General features: G+C 52.8%; 7 protein-coding genes across 7 annotated transcripts; 4 read left to right on the top strand and 3 right to left on the bottom strand.

The window, feature by feature from the left end:
• B0H65DRAFT_84980 (uncharacterized protein) lies at window positions 1-919 on the top strand. The gene has a single exon (XM_062831481.1). It carries the CDS (start codon window positions 87-89, stop codon window positions 609-611), a length of 525 nt encoding a protein of 174 aa, XP_062676423.1. The 5' UTR covers window positions 1-86; the 3' UTR covers window positions 612-919.
• A 130-nt stretch (window positions 920-1,049) lies between these two features.
• B0H65DRAFT_566860 (uncharacterized protein) lies at window positions 1,050-3,168 on the top strand (the record flags this gene model as incomplete). Its single annotated transcript, XM_062830338.1, has 6 exons — window positions 1,050-1,194; window positions 1,254-1,760; window positions 1,825-2,289; window positions 2,328-2,578; window positions 2,617-2,712; window positions 2,805-3,168. 6 exons carry the CDS (start codon window positions 1,050-1,052, stop codon window positions 2,898-2,900), a joined length of 1,560 nt encoding a protein of 519 aa, XP_062676422.1. The 3' UTR covers window positions 2,901-3,168.
• A 1,008-nt stretch (window positions 3,169-4,176) lies between these two features.
• On the bottom strand, window positions 4,177-4,925 carry B0H65DRAFT_84954 (uncharacterized protein). The gene is made up of 2 exons (XM_062831480.1): window positions 4,570-4,925; window positions 4,177-4,397 (listed from the first exon to the last, which is right to left on the bottom strand). The coding sequence occupies exons 1-2, from the start codon at window positions 4,762-4,764 to the stop codon at window positions 4,287-4,289; spliced, it is 306 nt and encodes a 101-aa protein (XP_062676421.1). The 5' UTR covers window positions 4,765-4,925; the 3' UTR covers window positions 4,177-4,286.
• Window positions 4,926-5,559: 634 nt separating this feature from the next.
• B0H65DRAFT_512993 (mitochondrial carrier domain-containing protein) lies at window positions 5,560-6,928 on the bottom strand (the record flags this gene model as incomplete). The annotated part of the gene is made up of 3 exons (XM_062828628.1): window positions 5,560-5,779; window positions 5,814-6,342; window positions 6,400-6,928. 3 exons carry the CDS (start codon window positions 6,926-6,928, stop codon window positions 5,560-5,562), a joined length of 1,278 nt encoding a protein of 425 aa, XP_062676420.1.
• Window positions 6,929-8,605: 1,677 nt separating this feature from the next.
• On the top strand, window positions 8,606-9,283 carry B0H65DRAFT_437485 (cytochrome b-c1 complex subunit 7; the record flags this gene model as incomplete). The annotated part of the gene is made up of 2 exons (XM_062825315.1): window positions 8,606-8,721; window positions 9,028-9,283. 2 exons carry the CDS (start codon window positions 8,606-8,608, stop codon window positions 9,281-9,283), a joined length of 372 nt encoding a protein of 123 aa, XP_062676419.1.
• A 2,576-nt stretch (window positions 9,284-11,859) lies between these two features.
• On the bottom strand, window positions 11,860-13,361 carry B0H65DRAFT_512991 (Anp1-domain-containing protein; the record flags this gene model as incomplete). Its single annotated transcript, XM_062828627.1, has 6 exons — window positions 11,860-12,007; window positions 12,058-12,196; window positions 12,254-12,334; window positions 12,391-12,438; window positions 12,496-13,124; window positions 13,189-13,361. 6 exons carry the CDS (start codon window positions 13,359-13,361, stop codon window positions 11,860-11,862), a joined length of 1,218 nt encoding a protein of 405 aa, XP_062676418.1.
• Window positions 13,362-14,871: 1,510 nt separating this feature from the next.
• B0H65DRAFT_566842 (DNA glycosylase) lies at window positions 14,872-16,696 on the top strand (the record flags this gene model as incomplete). Its single annotated transcript, XM_062830337.1, has 3 exons — window positions 14,872-15,671; window positions 15,781-15,909; window positions 16,005-16,696. The coding sequence occupies exons 1-3, from the start codon at window positions 15,371-15,373 to the stop codon at window positions 16,694-16,696; spliced, it is 1,122 nt and encodes a 373-aa protein (XP_062676417.1). The 5' UTR covers window positions 14,872-15,370.
• Window positions 16,697-20,817: the final 4,121 nt, after the last annotated feature.

The following is a 20,817-nucleotide window of genomic DNA, read 5'->3' as shown; positions in this document are numbered from 1 at the left end:
GCCGCGGCCAAGTCCGCCTTCTCCAAGTTCGATGGCTCCCTCCAGATCGACATCATCATCAACAACGCCGGCTCGCCCGCAACGACATGATCCCCAACGTCAAGGTTGATGATTTCACAGAAACCTACCGCGTCAACGTTCTCGGCCCCTTGCTTCTAGTCCAAGCAGCCCAGCCTTACCTCCCCAAAGACCGCTCCGGTCGCATCGTCAATATCTCCTCCGTCTCCTCGTCCACAGGCTTCGTAGGCCAGTCCGTCTACGGCGGCTCCAAGGCCGCCATCGAGGCCATGACCCGCACCTGGAGTCGTGAGCTAGCTGAGAACTGCACAGTCAACGCTGTCAACCCGGGCCCCGTGGAGGGACCGATGTACGCGTCCAACTCGGAGGAGTTCCTGGAGGGCATCGAGGGGTGGATCAAGCACACGCCGCTGATGAAGGCGCGGGAGGATCTGCATGGCAAGGAGGCTGTCGAGGAGGCGAAGCAGTGGCATGGCAGGCTGGCGAAGACGGGGGAGATTGCGGGTGTGGTGGGCATGTTGTGTGGTGAGGAGGCGGGGTGGTGTACGGGACAGGTTGTTTGTGCTAATGGGGGGATGTTGATGTTGCATTGAAGGGTTTATGAAGGCGGAAGGAAGCCGTCCATGGCTGTTGTCCAGGACCTTGACATTTCATAGACTTGACATAAGCGTCCAGTATTCATGAATTCGGTAATCCGAGACATTTCTTGACGTGGTGTTTAGATTCCGGTCTCAGAGTCCTGTTGCCCATGGTCGTGAATTCGTGAAGATGGAGGAAGATGAAAAGGGGAGTTTGTTTGTTTTCCTCAGGGGTCAAGGCTCAAGCAGTTGGCGGATAGCAACCGAGTTACAGTGGACTGGGGACCGCTGAGTGATAGGCGCAAAAGTGGGGCCCAACTTTCCTTATCAGTTCCCGTCCAGGCGCGGCAACGGTCCCCAGATCGCGCCTCGGTCTCTCGTTCAACAAGGCTGAAGTCATCGTCACTCCGTTTTCCAATTGATCTTCATAAACAAAGTTATCCATCACACGACATGTCAGGACCACCCGCGCGAGGAGGCCTGTCCCTCTACGCCAACCTTCTCGAACCCAGTGGCACAAGCGATTCGACCTCTACCTCGAACGATGCTGTCGCAAACAAGCAAGAAGACGCCCCGGCAAAGAAGGCCGTAAATCCAGGTCAGAATCTTCATTCAGGATGTTCACGTCAAGCACAACCGCTAATAGAGACCCGACAGCATTCGCCTTCCAACCCATCCGCCGACCACAAGTCAAACAACCAAACAAACCCAAACCAACCCTCCCCAAAGCGCCACCCTCCATATCCATAGCAGCAGTCGCGGCAACCGTCAAGACATCCGAACCCGAAAACAATGGCACAACTGCTGCCACAACGACATCAACAGCGAATGCCGCAGCGCCCCAACAGCGCAGCACCCTAGCCGACTGGGTAGCCACCGAAGACGACGAGTACCTCTACAACGGATCCAACAACCGACGAGAACGCGGCGGGCGCAGAAAGAAGAAGAAGAAGAACGATGACCGACCAGTCGAGACGAATTGGGACGAGCTCTACGATCCAGCAAGACCTACGAATGTCGAGGAATACCTTCGCAGCGACGAGCGCATCAGGGAGATTCGCGACTGGAAGGCGGTGTTGTATGCGCATAGACGGAAGAGGAGGGACAGCTTTGATAGTAGGAGGAGTGATGAAGAGGAGGAAGAGGATAGGAGGGTCACGAATAGTACGTTCAAGAGCTTGGGGTCAAGACCATATGAGAGAACAACGGCTGACATGATATACAACAGACCAGTTCGCGCCTCCGGCTTCTTTCTCGTTCGCACCACCACCCATGTCACCACCACGAGCTACAACAACGGCAGCAGCACCAACGCCAGCGGTATCAATACCAGTAGACGAATCCGCCGACGAAGCCTACGCTCGAAGACTAGCACTATCAGGCATGGCACCACCACGACGATCACCTTCCCCCCCTCCACCACAACCACCTGCCGAACCCTCAGCACCAGATACAGCAACAATCTCCCGCGCCCCAGTCCGCTACGAAGCTCCACCACAACCCCCCTCCGCCCCCGAAGCCTCCGGCGACGACGCAATGGACCTCGACTCGTCCGACAACGAAGAAGTCAACTACGACGCCATCCCCGTCCCCCTCGGCGCCGCCTCCGCCTCAGAAGAACCTGAATCCGCCTCCTCTGACGCTCCCAAATCAAAACTACCAGGCCAAGCCGGTTTCGCCGCCCCCGTCTCATGTCCAAATACGGCTGGACCGCCGGCTCCGGTTTGGGAGCTTCAGAATCAGGTATCACCTCCGCGCTGCGCGTGCAAGTGGAGAAGCGCAAGAAGCGTTCGGATGCTGAAGGGGGTGGGTGGGCGGAACCTGGTGGGAGGGGGAAGATCATTGCTGGGAAACCTGCCGCTGGTGGTGGTGGTGGTTCGTCCAAGGAAGAAAAGGACGGTGGCAGGTTTGGGAAGATGAGTGAAGTGATTGTGTTGGATCATATGCTTGATGGGATGAGTGATGAGGAGTTGAGGCAGGAGGTTGAGGGGGGAAACTGTATGAGGAGATTGGGACGGAGTGTGGAGAGAAGTATGGAAGGGTGATGAGGTTGTTTGTGGAGAGGGAGGGGAGGAGGGTGTTTATTCGGTTTACGGATGGGGTTTCGGCGCTCAGGGTAAGTCTTCTTCTTCTTCTTCTGGGGATGGGGATGATGATGATGTTGTTGTTGAGGATGTGTTTTGCTAACTGACTGGGTGATGATTACAGGCTGTCAACGCACTCGAAGGTCGCATATTCAACGGCAACGCGATTGTCCCGAGGTTTTATGATTTGGAGAAGTTTGAGGCGGGGGTATATAAGTAGTGTAGTACGTCCCAGTATCGTTGTCTAGCAACTCGAACAGATACCAGACCCATTCCCCCCTTTGAACAGCCAGACCATGCCCAAACAAACAACAACCATGCCTCATAAGAACCCCATCACTCCTTTATTAAAACGTCAAACCCCTATCGTCCATCCCTAAAAGTCTTTTCTGTCCATTAATACTCCGCCATTCCACTCCCTGATCCTCACCTCAGTCCTCCATTACCTTCAAGTCAATGTCGATTTAGTCCTTGGTCAAGCCGTGCTTGAGACGGAAGGAAGCCTTGCTTGTGCCTTTCGATCTGAACAGAGCAACTTTGCTCCCGTTTGCCCTCTTTTACTCCCATGGTGCTTGCTGTCCTTGTCATCTCATGTCCATCCATATCAACTTTGATATTCTGATGATGGGGTCGCTTCGCTTCTTAAACTTTTAAGAGGCCTCAGGCGCAACAGGCGAAGCAGGCGGAGCAGGGTGAAGGCGAAGGCGACGCAGGCGCAGGCGTATTAGGCGGGGCCCTTGGGGCAGGACGACGAGGACGAGGAGGAGGGGTTCCTCGGTCCGGGTCCGGGTCTAAGAGGGGGCCAGAACTAGGGACGGGGGTGGAGAGGGAAGAGGGGGGAGGGGCGGTCTTTCATTGGGTAGGCCATTTTGTTTTTCTGTCTGGTTGATGGGTTCGGATGGGTTTTTGGATGGGTTGGGGTTGGAGTGGGTTTGGATGGAAGCTGATGGCTTTGTTGCTGTAATCTGAGAGATTGCGAAGGCTGTGAAGGCTGGTCTCGGATCGAAACTGTGGTGGTTGGTGGTTGGTTGGTGAGGAGGAAGAAAGAGGTTTGGTTGAAAGAGACAGGGAGAGGGGGATATTTATAGGTACAACAGTGGCCGAACTGACGACAGTTTAGAAAAGACACATAGCAGTGTTTCAAACTCCTCTGAATAGATCTGACGTCTTACTTCCTATTCACCCCGTCATCAACTCTTGAAACACACATAGGGTCGAACTGGTTGGTCTATATAGATCTCCCCCCTTATTCTAACACATCCACCCCCCCCCCCCCCCCCGCGAGTAGTCCTCAGAATAAAACCCAACATGGCCAGTTTCACAATACCAGTCAGTCAATTTGCAATAGGCCGTGACAATCTCTCGTATGCCTCTGGTAAGGCTTGAAACGCAGAGATATGAATCCGCTTGGCCTTTTTGTTTCGGGAGAGAGATGGGATTATGATCAAAAGGTGTATTGGACACGGGGGGATAGGTGAGAGAAGGTACTGGAGGTGTAGGCTACCTAGTCGGGGTGTTCGGTTTAGTTTTATTAACACTTGATATCTCCGTCGTCAACTCAGTTCAATGCCACTCTTCCCCCACTTCCCTCACAAAAATAGTTACTTTACTTGTCCGAATGCCTCTCCCGGTTCCGATACTCTCGCTCTTGCTGCTGCTGCTGCTGTTGTTGTTGTTGTTGTTGTTGTTGTTGTTGGATTTGTTCGCGGGTGAGTTTCTACAATGAGAACAGCGCGCGCGTCTATTGTCAGCATTACTCTACTCTATGTAACTCCTAAGCCATCGGATGAAAACACAACAGAGACAATAAATAGCCTGGTTTGGTGTTTCAAAGCCATATGCCTAACCAAGTAAAGTGACAAACCAAAAAAAGGTGAAATTAAACTTACAGCATTAACCTTCGCAGCCTGAATAGAATGCCTGGTATAAGCAAATAGGACCCAAGCCATTGTGAAGGCTGCCAGGGGCGCCATTACTGTCTGTTTGTTGATTGTGTGTAAGTGAGTTAGTTTCCCGAGGTCATCGGACACTGACTGGGACGACGAGCTAACATTTGGGTTGATGTTTCTTGATGTCTTCTTCATTTTGGGGTTTGATTGATCTTTTGGTGTGTGGAGGTTTTTCTCTTTCTTTTTTTTTTTTTGGGAGGATCAAGAAAAGGAGAAGTAGGTCAATTAAAGTAAAAGAAATATCAGAGATGGGCGTCGTTGGTACAGGTGATGAATGGTTGTCGTCGTTGGTCTTGTTGGTCGTATCGTTCGAGGTTTCTTTCGCTACCACTGCCACCATCGTACTATAGAACTAACTGCCCGTGTAAGTGGACCGAGCGTCTTTCCCTTTCCGACGACGTTTGAGGACCGACCTAGGAATGAGCGCATTCAACACCCGTCACGCAGCGCTACCTTTTATGGGCATAGTGTGATACAGTAGCCATTTCTCTTGAGGTTTTTGAACAAGTCATCATGAGTTTTGTGGACAAGACTGCGGCCGACTACGCTTTCTAAGATGCTCAGATCACTCACTGGTCTGGCGAGGAATCCAAATTATCTCTTGAACGACAACCACACGATCAAGCTGAAGTATGCTCAACATAGGACTATATATGCTCGCTATACCGGTATACCAAAGGTATATATATGAAGAATCCCGAGTACCAGTACCGCCCTTCCGGGGTATCGCAATGTGATCCTATCTTGCCTTTGCCCGCCCAGTCCCGTTCCGCTTTTCCACTTTGCGCGCGTTCCGTCTGTGTGTGTATGTGTGTGTGTGTGTGTGTATGTTCGCTTCGCGCCATATATAAGCTACATATATAAATATCCAACTTTCGAACCCTCACCTACTCAAGACATGTGAGCACCCTTCGATCCCATTGCACGTCTCTAGCTGCTGGTGCTGCTGGAAATCTCAGGCCTCTCAAGCCTCTCTCCACTCTCAGCCTTCACAGCCGCAACCTCCGCAACCTTGGCCAGCTTCTCCTTTCCATGCTGCCTCGCCTGCTTCAGGTGGTTCATCACGTACTCGTACGTGAGCATGGTGACGGTCGCCGCGGGGACGGCTCTCATCATGTTGGTTCCCATACCAGCGTAAAACGCCTCCACCCTTCCTCCTTGAGCATGGTCTTGAAGGTGCCCACCACGCCTCTGTACTTGGGCAGTGATGTTGCCAGCTGCTTTGACTCAGCGCCGTTCTTGGAAACCACTCCAGACCCTGCAAGTGCTCCTGTTCCAGCATCGGCTTGCGCTGTGTCTGCAGTCTCGTCCTGATGACCTCGTGGGGATACGTCGCGCTGCTGGCGAGAATCTTGGAGAGGACGGAGGCGGCAAAAGTGCCCATAAAGCTTGGCTTGGTGTTCTGGTCGCCGGCGGCGCCGCCCATGCCTTGTCCAGTAAACTTGGTCTTGAGGAACTCGTAGGCGGGGAATTGGACGGCCACGTGAGTGAGACCCAGAAGAGCAGGTGTCAATCCGGAGTAGAAGGCCAGAATGCCCTCGGTGGTGTACATCTTGCGCGCGGCATCGAACGTGGACTTGTAGTGCCAAGGGGTGTCGTGCGATGCTGACTGCGACATCAGTCGGGTCTTGATGACCCATATCGGGTTGGTCGCGATGGTACTACTAGCGCCAGCTATGATGGATGCGCCAAAGTTTACCGCAACTGGTTTGTCTGTCGCATATATGTTAGCATTGACGCCTTGTCTCCGTACAGACACTAAAGACATACCGGAGTATTCGCCTAGCCATATCTTGCTCTTGTTGTAGACTGTGAACCAGACGGCCCAAGTGGGCAAGTAACCCATTATTATGGGACCCAAACCCCTATACATGCCGCGAATGCCCTCATGCTTCCATATTACCTTCGCCGTGCCTACCAAGCCATTGTACATCCTAGGCTGGCCCACATGGTGCCCCGCGCCCTGCGCTTGCAACTTGGTCTTTATGACATCCAGCGGGCAGGTAATCACGCCGGACATCAAGCCTCCCACTGCGCCGGCGAGCGCATTGAACTGCGAATCCGAAGCCTGGACTGCCCATCTTTCCAGCCCCGTTATCCGGCTAGGGTCTTGCATTGGGTCGGCCGGCGCTATGTCAGTCTTCTCCTCTGTTATGTCGTGCCCTGCTGTTTCTGTCTCCTCCAGCTCTTCGGTCACCGAGTCGGCAAGAGTGGTGGGTGGCACGCCATATTCTGCTGCCGAACTCGCGGAATCTGGTCCAGAGTGGGAGATGTGGTGTTGGGTTTCGAGATTAGACATGCCGCTACCCTTCTCTCGACTCGAGTCGGAACTGGGACTGGGGAATCGAGACGCAGGGGAACGGGTCGAAGGGATCGAGACGGATTGATGCGTCTTTGTTCGAGGGGTCTCTGCTGGTCGCAACTCAGAGACCCCGGAGTAATCGGTGACTCGTGATGCCGCCGTAGTGTCGGAAAGAGGGTGGTGATCTCGGCTTGTTGGAGTTTGGAGTCTTGGGGTGTTGTTGGTGTTGGCTTGTGATTCTCTCTGTTCTTGATGTTCCCGGCTTGGGGAATTGCAGCAGCGTACTAGCGCGGGTGCGGGGAAGAGGATCGCTTGGGGGACTGAGTCGAAGACCGAGGTGTTGATAACAAGAGTTCAACAGATATCACCGTTCGTCCGTGAGGCTCGGGGCAGCCGGGTTTTTTGCGCTGGAAAGAGGCCCTGGCGCTGATCCTTGGGAACTTGTCGTTGGAAGAAGGTTCTTTTTCGCAATTGGAGACAGATTTCGGTTCGTAGGATTCGAGCACACGAGCACCTGCCCGGCTACCTAGTATAGAGCTAGGTATGCAGGTCGAAGGAAAGAATGGCAAATGTGGGGGAAGTCCCGTCTCTCAAAGAAAGGGTTTCTTGGCAAAGAGATGGATGATGTTTGTTCAACAAAGTGGAAGCTACAACACGACTCTTTTAGATTATAACAGTAACTTCCTTGTGTGCGAATGCCGGACTGAGGCCGAGGATGGACATGTTAATGTGTAGGTTGGATCTTGTTAAGGAAACTATCTACACAAGAGCCAACGGCAATGACGGAGGGACGCGGATGCCAATTATGGTTACCAATTATGTCACCTTCACTGATTGTCCACTACCAGCCCGTGACTCCCGTAGTGCGTAGGGAGTGAGAATAAGGAGCAATTCCGGATGCGCTGGGTGCTGCCTCGAATTTCCCATCCGAGTCATGAAGATACAAAAAGTGTTTGGGGCCAGAAAGTGTCCAGACAATCATGTGTTTGTCAGGTCTCAAAAGTCTCAGGAGTTCAGACGGCAGTCAGGCCGTTTAACCTTTCCCCGGACAAGAGATGATATCAGTCGAGATTCAGTTTCACTGCAGCGAAGCAGCGCCGGTGGTCACCTACCAAGTAACCTCACCCTGGGCTTCCAACGGGAGCTTGCCTTCTCAACGCCAAACCGCAGCGCCCGTCGCCCGCAAAAAAGCGGCGCCCTTGGTCGTCGGCTCCAATTCTAGACCCACCACGGCCCATTCCAGGTTACCTATTTCTGGCTTGGCATTTTGACGACGGCAGGGACGGTAACCCAAACCCTTGCCAAGAAAAGAAGACCTTGGACCTTCCAATTCCCTATCCTCGTAGAGCCTGAGCTTTGAGGCATCAACAAATCACAGACTGGACACGGCTTTTCCCGGAGGGACGGGAGACGGGTTCTGGGAAAGAAAGAACGCACGGAGCACCCGGAGCTTCTCTCTCTACTGGCTGAATTGGCTGGCTGACTTTCGCGGGTCTGCTGATTTGCGGGTCGCGGCAATTTGTTAGCTCTCTCCGACCTCCATCTTGAATCTCGACCTTGGTGTTTCAAGTGTGCTTTGTAGCCTTCCAGACCAGACGACAAGAGAGTACACCACCTCACCTCACCACCTATCACCGACTAACCAACCCCCCCGGTCGACAATCATCCATCACCATGTCTGCCCCTTCTCTTGCTCAGGCCGTCGCTAAGCGGGGCTGGTTGTCCAAGATGCTCAAGCCCGTCAGCAACTGGTACATCAATGCCGCCGGCTACCGTCAGATGGGTCTCCGGTGAGTTTTTGTTGTTTTCCTTTTTGTTTGTTTGTTTATACCTCGATGGCCAGCCGTGGTCCGGGACCGGGACCCATGTGACGTAGCTCGTAGCTGTGTCTATCTGTATCGACCATCGCACCATGTCCTACATCTATCCATCTGTCTCCTCTCGGCCCGGTTCTACCTCAATGGCTCGCGCCCTAGCAGCAGTTCCCCCCTCCCTCCCTTCCACATCCCCGAGCAGGACCACCCACCCACCCACCTACCTACCACCATATAACCGACCTGCCAACCGCCCATAACTAACTAACCAACCACCAACAGCACCGACGACCTCATCTCCGAGGAGGACGAGAACGTCCTCGCCGCCCTCAACCGCCTGCCCCCCAAGGAGGCGTACGACCGCATCTACCGCATCCGCCGCGCCACCCAGCTCTCCCTCACCCACAAGCTCCTGCCCAAGAACGAGTGGACCACCCAGGAGGAGGACGTCCCCTACCTCCGCCCCTTGATCGAGCAGATCGAGGCCGAGGCCGCCGAGAAGGCCGCTCTCGACACCCTGACTATTGTCAAGAACTAAGCGCGCCATTTTCGGGCTTCTGTGAGGGTGTAAATGGAAAGGGAAGAGTGTGGGGGAAGGGAGGAGAAGGGAGAGGTTTCCGTTATCCGCGCGGTGGACTGGACTGGACTGGCCGACTTCGAAGGAAAAAATGATTTTCGATTCTTGGGAAAGAAAGAGGAAATACCGAAGAAGGGAAAGCTGGGATACTCTTACCTACCTAGGATTGGAAGCCGAAGATACCAAGCAATAAAGTGGATTGCGCGCAAAAAAAACTCGTCCCTCGATCTGGAACCTGGAACTCCCGACAACTTGCTGCCAATTGCTTTCTGGAAAAGGATGAAGGGGAGAAGGGGGAAAAGGTGGACGGGGTGTTTTGGGAGTTTGGGATGCGACGGCAACGGGCAAGAGCCCAGGCTTTTTGTCTATGTTTTGCTCGCGTTCTCAGGACTCGTGCAACCGCATGAAGTGGGAGAGAGGAAGTGGAGGTGGTGAAGACCACGGGAGAAAAGAATTACCTATACACATAGAAGAAAATGGGCAATAGACTTTATCCTGGGTTTTTCAAAGCAGAGACAGAGGAGAAGAGAGGGAAGAGATGGAAGAGAGCTGATACCTAGTGTTGCTGGTGTTGTACGTTGAATAAGTGTATGAATTGTAGATATGACCAACTCCACTCAATGCTTAATGACTCTGTATCCCATCAGGGAGAACGAGAGATAACGGTCATGGCTGCCTGTTATATGCTTGGCCACTGTTATGTTTCAGGAAGAAGAGGTGTAAACTGCCCAAGACGACGATGATCATCGGCTTTATTTCTAACACTGGAAAGTTCTCAAGTGTCCAATTGGCTTTGGGTAGCTTATGAAAATTGGAGTTGAGACTAGGAGTACTCAAAGTACCCGTGCCTCGCCCCCACTTTATTTGGACTCGCCGGACTCGCACCACCTAAAGTTGGTGCTCACGACCGCAACGGCCATACCAGCGCAACGGCCACCAGGGTTGAAGGTGCAAATGTATTCCAAATACCGAAAATGGTGAAAGCTCACAACGCATTCCAACAACCAATTGAAAAAAAACGAAGACCAGAAGCATAATCAGGGCGATGCATTGCCTGTGGTTAGCGTTTTTTTATATGACTTTTTTGTTGTGTTGGGAAATTCATGTTGCGACCGGTAATTCATGGCCAAAACTGCACCTCTAACCCTGACCTGGCCGTTGCGCTGGTGTGGCCGTTGCGGTCGTGAGCACCAACTTTAGGTGGTGCGAGTCCGGCGAGTCCAAATAAAGTGGGGGCGAGGCACGGGTACCTAGTCAAGTTTACACTTCCTACAAAGCTGAGTCACGTTAACCCAACTCTTGAGTGTTCTAAGGAGGTCATATTGAACGTCCTAGTGGGCTCAGCCTGCTTTTCAGCTTGCGGATACTATTTGTAGAGATGAGTATCCGTGGCCAACATTCGGTAGCCATGGTCAGGGGCCAAACTTCATACCAGGCGGAGGTCGAAGTGTTGAAGTCTCGAACCAGTTTTCGATCATCTCCAAGTTTGTTAAGCAAGTGACAAGGCAGTATAGATGGCGTGATATGTATATCAAGTCCCTCATGAGAAGGAACCGTGACTCTCATTACTACGTTAACAAGTTGAACAAGTGTAAACAAAAAAAAGGAGTAAACTATCCTACAACAAGAAGAACGAAAAGAAAAGAAAAGAAAAACAAAACCATCCGCACACCAAACCCCCTTTTTCTATGGATAAGCAATGACTCTCTCTGTCTGTAAACAAGAAGGTACAAAAAGAGTTTGTGTAAACAGGAAAATAAGTATAGTATATTATGTCTTAACTTCATTCTTCTTTCTTTCTTTCCGTTTTACCAGTTCGGAAAAAAAACCAACCGACCTGCCAGCCAACCGTCCAACCAAACCAGGCAACCAAAAGCTCGCTGAGAGGAGGAGGGAGAAAAGGACGTCCGCTTGAGTGGGCTTGGCTGTCTCGCTGCCTCCATCACTGCCTCTTCCACACACTCCTTTCTAAGCCCAACACAACTTTTGGTTTATCCATTCAAAGAAAACTTCATGATGTATACACATGCCTCTTTCTTTCTTTCATCACTTTTCCTCGTCCCTCCTCTTTACGTACGTTAACCAAAATGCTTTATTAACCGGTGGTTTTTCGATGACCCTTCCTGTACACGTTTCTTCGTCTGTTGTGTGCGTTTCTGCTCATTATGATGTGGTAGCGGTTACCGGCTACCGGAAGCTGACCCGGGTTTATCGGCCGCGTTCGAGCGAGATACGGTTGGCGCGCGAGCTCGGGGAGGGAGGCGGCTGGTGGAAGAGCTGGGGGTTTTCGAGTAGTGTGACTGGAAATTGTTTGTAAAACGAAGAGAAAAATATCCGAGCCGTCCCGCCGTACCCCTTCCCATAACGCCGGCCTGTCACCACGCTGCTGGCGAAACATTCGATGAATCTTGATCTGTGTATGTCGTGGGCTTTCGTACAGTATGTAAAAAATTGCGTTTTCCCTCGCCGCCGCGCCGTTTTATATCGGGTATGTGAAGACAGGATGTCAATGCAGAGAGAATCCGTTTATAGACTCTTTATGCGTTGCCACCCTTCTCCTCGGTGTCGATGTGCCAGACAACGTAGTTGGGAAGACCAACGACTTGGTAACCGGCGCGCTTGGCCATCTTGGCGAAACCCTCGTCTCGGCCTGGTTCTCGAAAGCGTAGCAGGGGAAGTTGATGCCTATATTGTTAGCCGGAGCTGCCCTCTCTAAGGCGCAAAAATATGTTGACCTACCAGAGCGGTGGACATCAGCCTTGACAAGAATGTTCACGCCACCAATGCCGTCAAGTTCGATCTCGACGTCCTTGTCATCGCGCCAGTCGCCCATTCTAGCCATGTAAGTGCGGCCGGTGTCGTACTCCTTGTAGCCTGTGAACAACCATGTTAGTCTGTGTCAACTTCCAGTGTCTTGGAGCATCAACATACCCTCAGCGAGAACAACATCCTTATCGAGGCTAGAAGCGAGTCTGCGACCCTTATCGGACTCAACCCAGGAGTTGTAGTCGACTGTGAAGCGGTTAGTAACTTGGAAACCAATTATGAGGCGATAGTCCAAAACTCACATCTTCCCTCGATATCGCGGCCGTTCTGGTAGCGGTGGAACCAAATGTCTATCACATGTTAGCTCTATTGCCCATGTGGGGTCTTTCACGGAAGGTTATCCATACTGGGAACGAGAATGTCCTTATCGTGGGCAATGAAGTCCTCGAGAATCTTCTTGGGGCTGTCGACAATGTCCGCATCTCTCCAGTAGACCCAGGAGTGCTCAGGCTTAAGAGCAGCAGAGAGGAGGTAGTTGCGCGCGCGACCCATGGCCTTGCGACGAGGACCCTGGGCAGCGAACGAATGGCGCTCTGCAACATCCTGGCTCAGCTTAAAGTCGAAGTCCTTCTCGACAACCAAGGCGCTGCGGAAGGGGATCTGATCGGGACGCTTTTGGATGCGGTCAAGCTCGGAAGCAAGGACAGCAAGAGTGTCATCGGTAGAGTCGCCGACGAGGAAGGCGAGATCGATCAAGTGGTGGGGGTAGGTAAGCTCGGCAATCAGCTCGAAGTACTTGGAGAGATACCTGGAGGCATCCTTGAGGGGGGTGAGGATCAGGATGCGCTCCTCGTTGGCGACGGCCTTGGTGGTGGACTTGACGGGGTTAAGGTCAACGTGGCTGATGGTAGACGAGTTGATTTCTAGCGGAGCGTGGTGGTTGAAGATAACAGGGGTGTGGAGGTGAGCACTCCAAGCTTGTTGCTCGTTGAGGGTCATCTCCATTGGCGGTTTTGAGGGACCCCAGCAGTAGAAACTGAAGGAAGACGCAGACGTTAGCATACAGATGGCGGAAGCACAAGACATGGGATGACACCAACCTTTGCATCTCGGAGGCGCCTGTGCTGATGCCGCGCCATAGTAATAGCACAACTCCTGTTACGGCAACGAGGAGGAGGAATCGTGTCTTTGTGAGGATAGCCCATAGTGCCCTTGCGGGAGGAAGCTGTGCTCTCGCAGCCTTCCAGCTGACGCCGCCTTTGGGAAGAAGCATTATTGTGAAACGGGGTGGCCCTCGGCACCACCCGCTGAACTGGTCGAGGAGGATATTAAGTCTAAAAGTTGGAGATGGGAGCCGTGTAGCTGTCGGCTAGGTCGACGATGCGATGCGCAGCGGCAATGGCACTTTTGGTAGAGCGGCTGAGGAATGCGATATGGCCCGGTGTAGCAAAGGAAGATTCGCGTGGGAATTCGTGTGGCGTCGTGGAGAAATTACGGGTGTGTCGGTTGGGTGGAAAAGCCCACGTCTCCTGAAGCAGGCAGTGCGAAGGCGGTATCTCGGAGAAGGAGGATCCTACAAGCGAATGTAGCAATGGCTCTCTCGTCGTCGTCGTCAAATGTATGAAGGTCGTCAAGAAAGTGTACAAGACAGAAGCAAGCAAAGTGACACGCGGTTGAGTCCGCGTATTCTGATGTGTGGTCGGGATCGAAACTCTTACTCAAGCAACGGACGGGGAACACGGGGACGGAGACGGGAGGACGGACGGAGGCTGAGAAAGTCCAAAGGGTCACTGCCCAGCCCGCCAATGGTTCCAGAATCTCTCTCAGCGAGAAGGGACACCGCACGCACCGTACACGCTCACCAGGGGGGGTCTGCCGTCCACCTCGTCGTCCACTTCAGGGGGGGTCGAGGATGGACTAGCCTATCAGGGGCCCCGGGGCCCCGGGTTTGGGGGGTAAAAGACCCGCTTAATTAGTATGCCATGGTCCGGGCGCACCGTTCTCATCCACTCAGAGCGGTCTCAAGGGGGAGACACTGGCTTGGGGGAGGGTTTCCAGCATTTGCTCGATCAACGGCCGCGATCAGCCTGCCCACTGCACATCTGGTCCTTGCTATCAATAGAAAAAGAATTGTTGTGCTGTGATGGCTGCAACAAGAGGGGGCGCAAATTATATCTGTTTCCGATACTTATTACCATCCATCCGAGGCTTGAGTCTTAACATAAGGACAGCGAGGGCTCCTCCTTCCCTCCACCATCATCTCGATCCAGAATCTCACGGGTTTTAGCATGTTTCCCCCAGGACAAGGATGCCCCTCTACCTACCAGGTACCCTCACCTCGACCTGGTCGGTGCAATTCCCTCCGCTCGCCGCCAAGCGCTCTGGCCCTCGCTCGCCTTGTCTCGTTGTTTATGCGTAGTTCGGGAGCGGGGCCGATTGCCGTCTTCTATTCCCAAAAGATGCTGCAACGCCGTAATCGCCGTAATGATTGCGGGCCGGTGGAAATAGGTTCGCCAGGTCCGGTCCGTAGGTGCGGAAACAATATTCGAGCCGCCGTTGCAACCCTTTGATATCAACGTGGCCCGGGTGTGGAAAAGGGGCGGCACTGCATGTTGACCGGCCAGAAACCCGGACCGCAATCATGGGGCGTGTTTGAGGTTTCCCATATAATTATATAACCAGTTACAGTCAGCATGAGGGCTGAGCTGAGCTTCCGTTTAACCACCACAAACTATACCACTCAATGTAAGGCCTATTCATTACTCAAGTCTAAACACTTGTCTAGTTTTCAGAGGGCCTCAATACGTAATAAATCCTCTGAATTGCTGCATCTCTCAGGGGCACAATGAAGCCAGACAAGCTTTTGTTTTTGGTAAACCCCCTATCGGCTACAGCTACGAGTTTGCAAACTGCCGACACGGCACCGTCTCTGCAGGAACTGCTTGTCATTTTTTGGAGTCCGTTTGCACATCTCCAACCTGTCTCCCTTCTCCCGGACTTTCTCCCGACCTTTGCACGACTTAGCTCCGTGCCACGTGAGCAGGCGACACCGACGGACCCGGGACGGCCATGACGTCGATCAAAGACGCGTTGTGAATGCTACACTGCTGCCTGTGCCTGTTATCGTGTAGTTAGTGCTACTTTGTCTTTGCTTTGTTCTCTCCTTTGGGGAACTACACTGCCTACACACTCTACCAATTGAGGAGTAGTTGAGCATCCCAAGTTTCAAATTTTCATCCTCTGTTTTGCCACTACACTCTCTTTGGGGATATCGACGGGTTCATGAAATTGAGACCCTGTCAAGTTAAATCGAGACTCATACGTCAGGCATTGGGTCGGTTGAGACAGCCAGTCGAATACTGTCAGATACTCACAACTCACCCTGGTCGAGTCGACACTCGTCGCACACTCACCACATCCCTCAACTGTCTCCAATTGACAACACCTACCGTGAAGATGGCAACCCGGAGATCTGCCCGGTTAAGTGCTCTGGCCGCAGCCCAGCCCAACGGCGCGGCTGCTCCCATAGTCCCTCCACCTGCTCCGAAGTCCCGGAAGAGGAAGGTCAGCGCCGAAGACGAGGGTGAGCCGGCACCCTCATCAACAACAGAACCACAACTATCTTCAACTCCGCAGAAAGAAACGGAAAGTCTCAAAGAAGGCAGCACCACCACCCGCGACCCCAACACCAGCCGCTGCAGCTCTCCTCTCCTCTCCCGCTGCTCAGAAGCCCAAACCCGCCGCCGTCTCCCGCCTAGCCGATCCAACCAAGACCAACGCCCCTTTACTCTCCCCTCAAACCTCTAGAGTGGTCTCTTCCAGTCCCATCAGACCGAGAGATACCGAAGAAGGCCTTCTTTCCCCATCCAAGCTTAGGGCCCCCGACGGGAAAAAGATGACAACGACACCACAACAGAAAACATCCTCGAAAAAGCCTGCGCCCACCTCATCGCCGTCGACCATCGCATGAAGCATCTCATCGACAAGCACCCCTGCCGCATCTTTAGTCCCGAGGGGCTAGCAGAGCAGATCGATCCGTTTGAAAGTCTGGTGAGCAGCATCATTTCTCAACAAGTGAGCGGGGCGGCAGCGAAGTCGATAAAAGCCAAATTCGTCGCTCTATTCGACGATCCCGCTTTTTCTCAAGAGGAGGCCAAAGAGGACGACGGTCAGAACGGGCAAGATGATGCCGCCCACCCAGCAGCCGAAGGCGAACCAACACCAACACCAACAAAACGCCGCTTCCCAACCCCTTCTCAGGTTCTAGCCAAGGACCTCCCCACCCTCCGCACCGCCGGCCTCTCCCAGCGCAAAGCCGAGTACATGCACGGCCTCGCCGCCAAATTCGTTTCGGGCGAATTATCCGCCTCCCTCCTCGCCTCGGCGCCCTACGAGGAACTAGTCGCCAAACTCGTTGCCGTTCGCGGCTTGGGGCTCTGGACCGTCGAGATGTTTGCTTGCTTTGCGCTTAAGAGGATGGATGTCTTTTCGCTGGGCGATTTGGGCGTGCAGAGGGGGATGGCGGCGTTTGTGGGAAGGGATGTTAAGAAACTCAAGAATGGGAAGAATGGGGAGGGAACGGAAAGGATAAGAAGTGGAAGTATATGAGTGAGGCGGAGATGAGGGAGATTAGTGAGAGGTTTAGGCCTTATAGGAGTTTGTTTATGTGGTATATGTGGAGGGTTGAGGAGGACTGATGTTAGTAGTATGGAGTAGTTGGGGTTGGGAGATACGGGTTGGGAAAAAAAAAACGAAGATAGTAGGAATGGGGCTTTTGCTTTGTCCTGAGGAAGGCGAGTCGAGCTCGCTGCTGGCGCGGTAGTATCCGATGTGAGTGATGATATGATGACGACTTAGTAACCCGTTAGGGCACGAGTTGAACCGTACTATAGAGCCTACGAATTTACCATCATGGAAACTTGATATAACTCGCAAATACTCTCTCTACCCTATACCACCGCTCACCCACCACCCGTCCCTTCATCAAAACCCCCCAACATGTGAAGGTACAGACAAATCACAGCCTTCCCTTCCTTCCAAACCCATGACCCCAACCGGCCTCCTACATAGTCTCCGTATCACCTCGCATATCTACGTACCACCCTACCACAAGCTACCACAAGCAGCAAGCGAGACAAGACAAAACAAGCATGACCTGACCTCCTTGACCTACTTGACCGACCTTACGTACCTCACTCACAAGCAAACAATTACAGGTACACAACTCTCATCGGGTGTTACGGTCAGCACTTTTGTTGGAAGTCCGTGCCCTGGGCCATTCACTAGCCTCGCCCATTCACCGGCACTCCCTTCCAGGTATTTAGGCTGCCCTGGTTTCCGTTTCTCCTCTTCCGTTAGACAACTCCAGAATCAAGCCCTTTTTTCGTTGTCGCCTTTTCCAGCCTCCATCAACTTTCGTCGTTTGTTGCTGCAGAGCTTTTCCTGGGCTTTGCAGAGCTTGCAGAGCTTGCAGAGTTGGACGGGACACAACAACCACTTACACGACCTTTTGAAGTTGGTGTGAGTGACACTTGAGTCGTCAGCTGGTCTGGGGTAAGGTAGTGGGGCTAGGAAGCAACGCTTGAAGGTTAGTGAAGGTGAGTTCGTAGAATGCGAATTCAACGGGTTTTAAACTGATGCATTGAGTGGTATATGAGGTTTTATGCATTTTCTGAAGGAGGTGTGTTTGGTTGCTATAGGGATTTTCATGTGTGTGTGTGTGTGAAAGATGTCCAATTATCACTTCACTTGACGTAGAATACCGGACAAACGCGTCATGGATTGTCATCTCAGTATGTACTATATATGTTTATATTTACTCAAGAGCCACATCTGAAAGAGCTTGTTTCTCTGGAACTGTTCAACTCCGTCCAATCTTTCTACGTGTAACGTCTTCTCTTTGAAATTAAGAGGCAGAGGCTTGTTCCCCCCCCCCCCCCCCCCCCCCCCCCCCCCCCCCCCCCCCCCCCCCCCCCCCCCCCCCCCCCCCCCCCCCCCCCCCCCCCCCCCCCCCCCCCCCCCCCCCCCCCCCCCCCCCCCCCCCCCCCCCCCCCCCCCCCCCCCCCCCCCCCCCCCCCCCCCCCCCCCCCCCCCCCCCCCCCCCCCCCCCCCCCCCCCCCCCCCCCCCCCCCCCCCCCCCCCCCCCCCCCCCCCCCCCCCCCCCCCCCCCCCCCCCCCTGGTAATCCAAAACGCGGAACGGAATATCACTTCTTCTTCTCGTGCCCTTAGGAGGACAAAGATTGGTCATCATTGTAAATTGATCGCCATCAATGATCAACCTAGCATGAGACTGGAGCACCCACGCAGGCCACGCAGGCCACGCACCACAACGCGCGGCTATGCTGAGGTTCTCAGCGTCAAACCTTTGGGGTGTAGTCTAGGGGTAGATCTGCCCGGTTGTCTGGTTGTCTGGTAAGATAGAGATGAACGGATGTCGTCGTTGGTTCGGAGACGTTGGGAGATTTCCCGATGCAATTGTGGATTACAGATGTAAGTTGAGATGGGATGAAAAAATGTCCAGATGAACACCTACCTACCTACATCTGGTAGGATGAAAAGAAAGTTTGCACCCCCTCTTTGACTTGTATACGCACGTACGAGCACGGGCGATGGATGTATGTAGTATGTATGTATGTATGTATATAAGTGAGTGCTGGCTGTAGGAACGACAACATACTTGCATGCAAGTGCTTTGACGACGACCTAGCTTCATCAACCCTAACCCCGCGGATGTTGTTTGTAGCCGAGTCCTCGCAAACGACGGGCAAGAAAATTGAAGATTTGCCATTCATATGAACTGTTTTACCGAGTTGCTTGCCACTGATGAGTGAGTAGCCACCCGAGCTTAAATCCGTTCGTTTCTTGTCAAGATCATGGACATGGATACTAATATGTGGGTAGGGTGGTAGGTTGCACAGCAGCAGCAGCAGGTAGCTGAACTTGACCGTCCACAAGGCCTCCTTCTGGTCTACCCGTCTCGGGCCTCCTTTTGAGACGACTGAGGATTGAGGCTCATCCTTCAACTTATATATCTGATACCAACCACCACTTACTTATACATCAAAGCAGCAATATGTCTTGGCATCAAGGGCCCGAGGGTCGGGGAGTCGGGGGCTCAACGAGTCAACGGAACGGACGAAAAGGTCTGGAACCCAGGGAACGACGACTTTTCGTTGAAACATTACATGGTCTTGATAGATGACGAACCATGAGGTCCTCAAGGTTGTTTGGGATGCTGGATGCTGGCATGCTGGGATACATCAGAACGGGATGGTTCCTGTCCCTTTTCCTTGTCCCGTTACCCGTCTCGTTTCAACGCCTGGACGCTGTAACTGTTTCCGTAAGAGAAGGATGTCATCGAGAGAAGATCATCATCAACTCGGATGTTTGGCCAGGCACAACAGGCCAGAGCATCATCCTTTTATCCCGGTCGAGGTCGGTCGAGAGCGAGCGAACGAGCCTGGTGTTGATCAGTATGAAGCTTGTTCGCTTTCTTGAATCTTGATATCCACGAGCTTGAATGATTTGACTTGAGTTTAAGGCCGATCCAGGCGAAGGCGATCTTTCTTGGATTTCATTTGAACTTTTTTAGGTTGAAAAAGCCAGAAAGGTTGCTCTGACAAGTCGACAGCGCACGTCCAGACCCGACCTGTCTGCTTATCCGTCACAGGGACATGACATGACGTCTGTTTGGCGTTCTATGCGATGGAAGTGATTGCCCAAAAGTTACTGTGGTATGCACTGCCGGTACTTGGCAGTAGTGTGATCTGCTGCCCGTCTGCTTGCCTGCTGCGTAAGGCGTAGCGGTAAGGTATGTAGCGCACATTGTAAGATCGGAGTTTCATGTCTATCGTGAATCCAACAACCTTTTTTTTCTCTTGTTTGGCGATGACGATGGATGGTGGACAAAGTGTTCCCGTTGCTACGGCTAGGCGGTCTGTGTTCTGCTTGTAACTTCCATTCCCGTCGGGCGACAAATTGGCATGCGATGAACGACGCTGCACCTCCTTTCCCAGGCAAAACGCTTCAGAAACCGGGAACCCCGTAGGTACTTGGACCCCCTGTTTTCTATAATTAGGGGTGTGAACGTAACGAAGAAAAAGGGGCACTTCTGGAAATTGGTCCGTGCCAATTGGTTAATTCAACAGGATGTGATAAATGATGACCGGCAATAACAAAACCCCCATTTGGAGATTTCCAGAAGCGGGAAACATCGAGTTGCTTTTTCATGCCGTGATTCACGTCTTTTTTGCGTCCCGACCACCCAATAGGTATGTAAATCCCGTGGTTGGCGGCTTCAACTTGTTGATTGAACGAATGCTCAATGCTGTGCTGCACAGTGTTAGCGAACAAGACGTGTCGTTGCAAATGCATGGAGATCGGATGGGGCCATGACCGATTTCAATTTAAAAGCTTGGTTCCCCATCGAACATGGTGGGGCAGGTGCAAAGTGGTTGCGTGTGCTGGTGTGAACAAAGTTAAGATTGGCCAATCTTGGGCGCAGAAAGCTCATGCACAGTTTCGTATCGCCCGTCTCTGGTTCGTCTTGTGTGTAGGTATTTCCGCGACAGACCGCATCACCATCAGGTTTTTGCGAGAATCGGTGATACACTGTTGACTGGTTATAGGAAGGTTTTGTTGTTGTCGTGGTTGTTGCTTTTTGTTCGCTTATTAAACAGCACAAGTTCCTTACGAACAAGTGCGTCACGGCCAAACATCAACACCAAAC

Source organism: Neurospora tetraspora (genome assembly GCF_033439725.1).
Source record: "Neurospora tetraspora strain CBS 560.94 chromosome Unknown B0H65scaffold_16, whole genome shotgun sequence".
Taxonomy (NCBI): Eukaryota; Fungi; Ascomycota; class Sordariomycetes; order Sordariales; family Sordariaceae; genus Neurospora; species Neurospora tetraspora.
The sequence above is the reverse complement of the archived record's forward strand: the minus strand, read 5'-3'. Positions and strand labels throughout refer to the sequence as shown.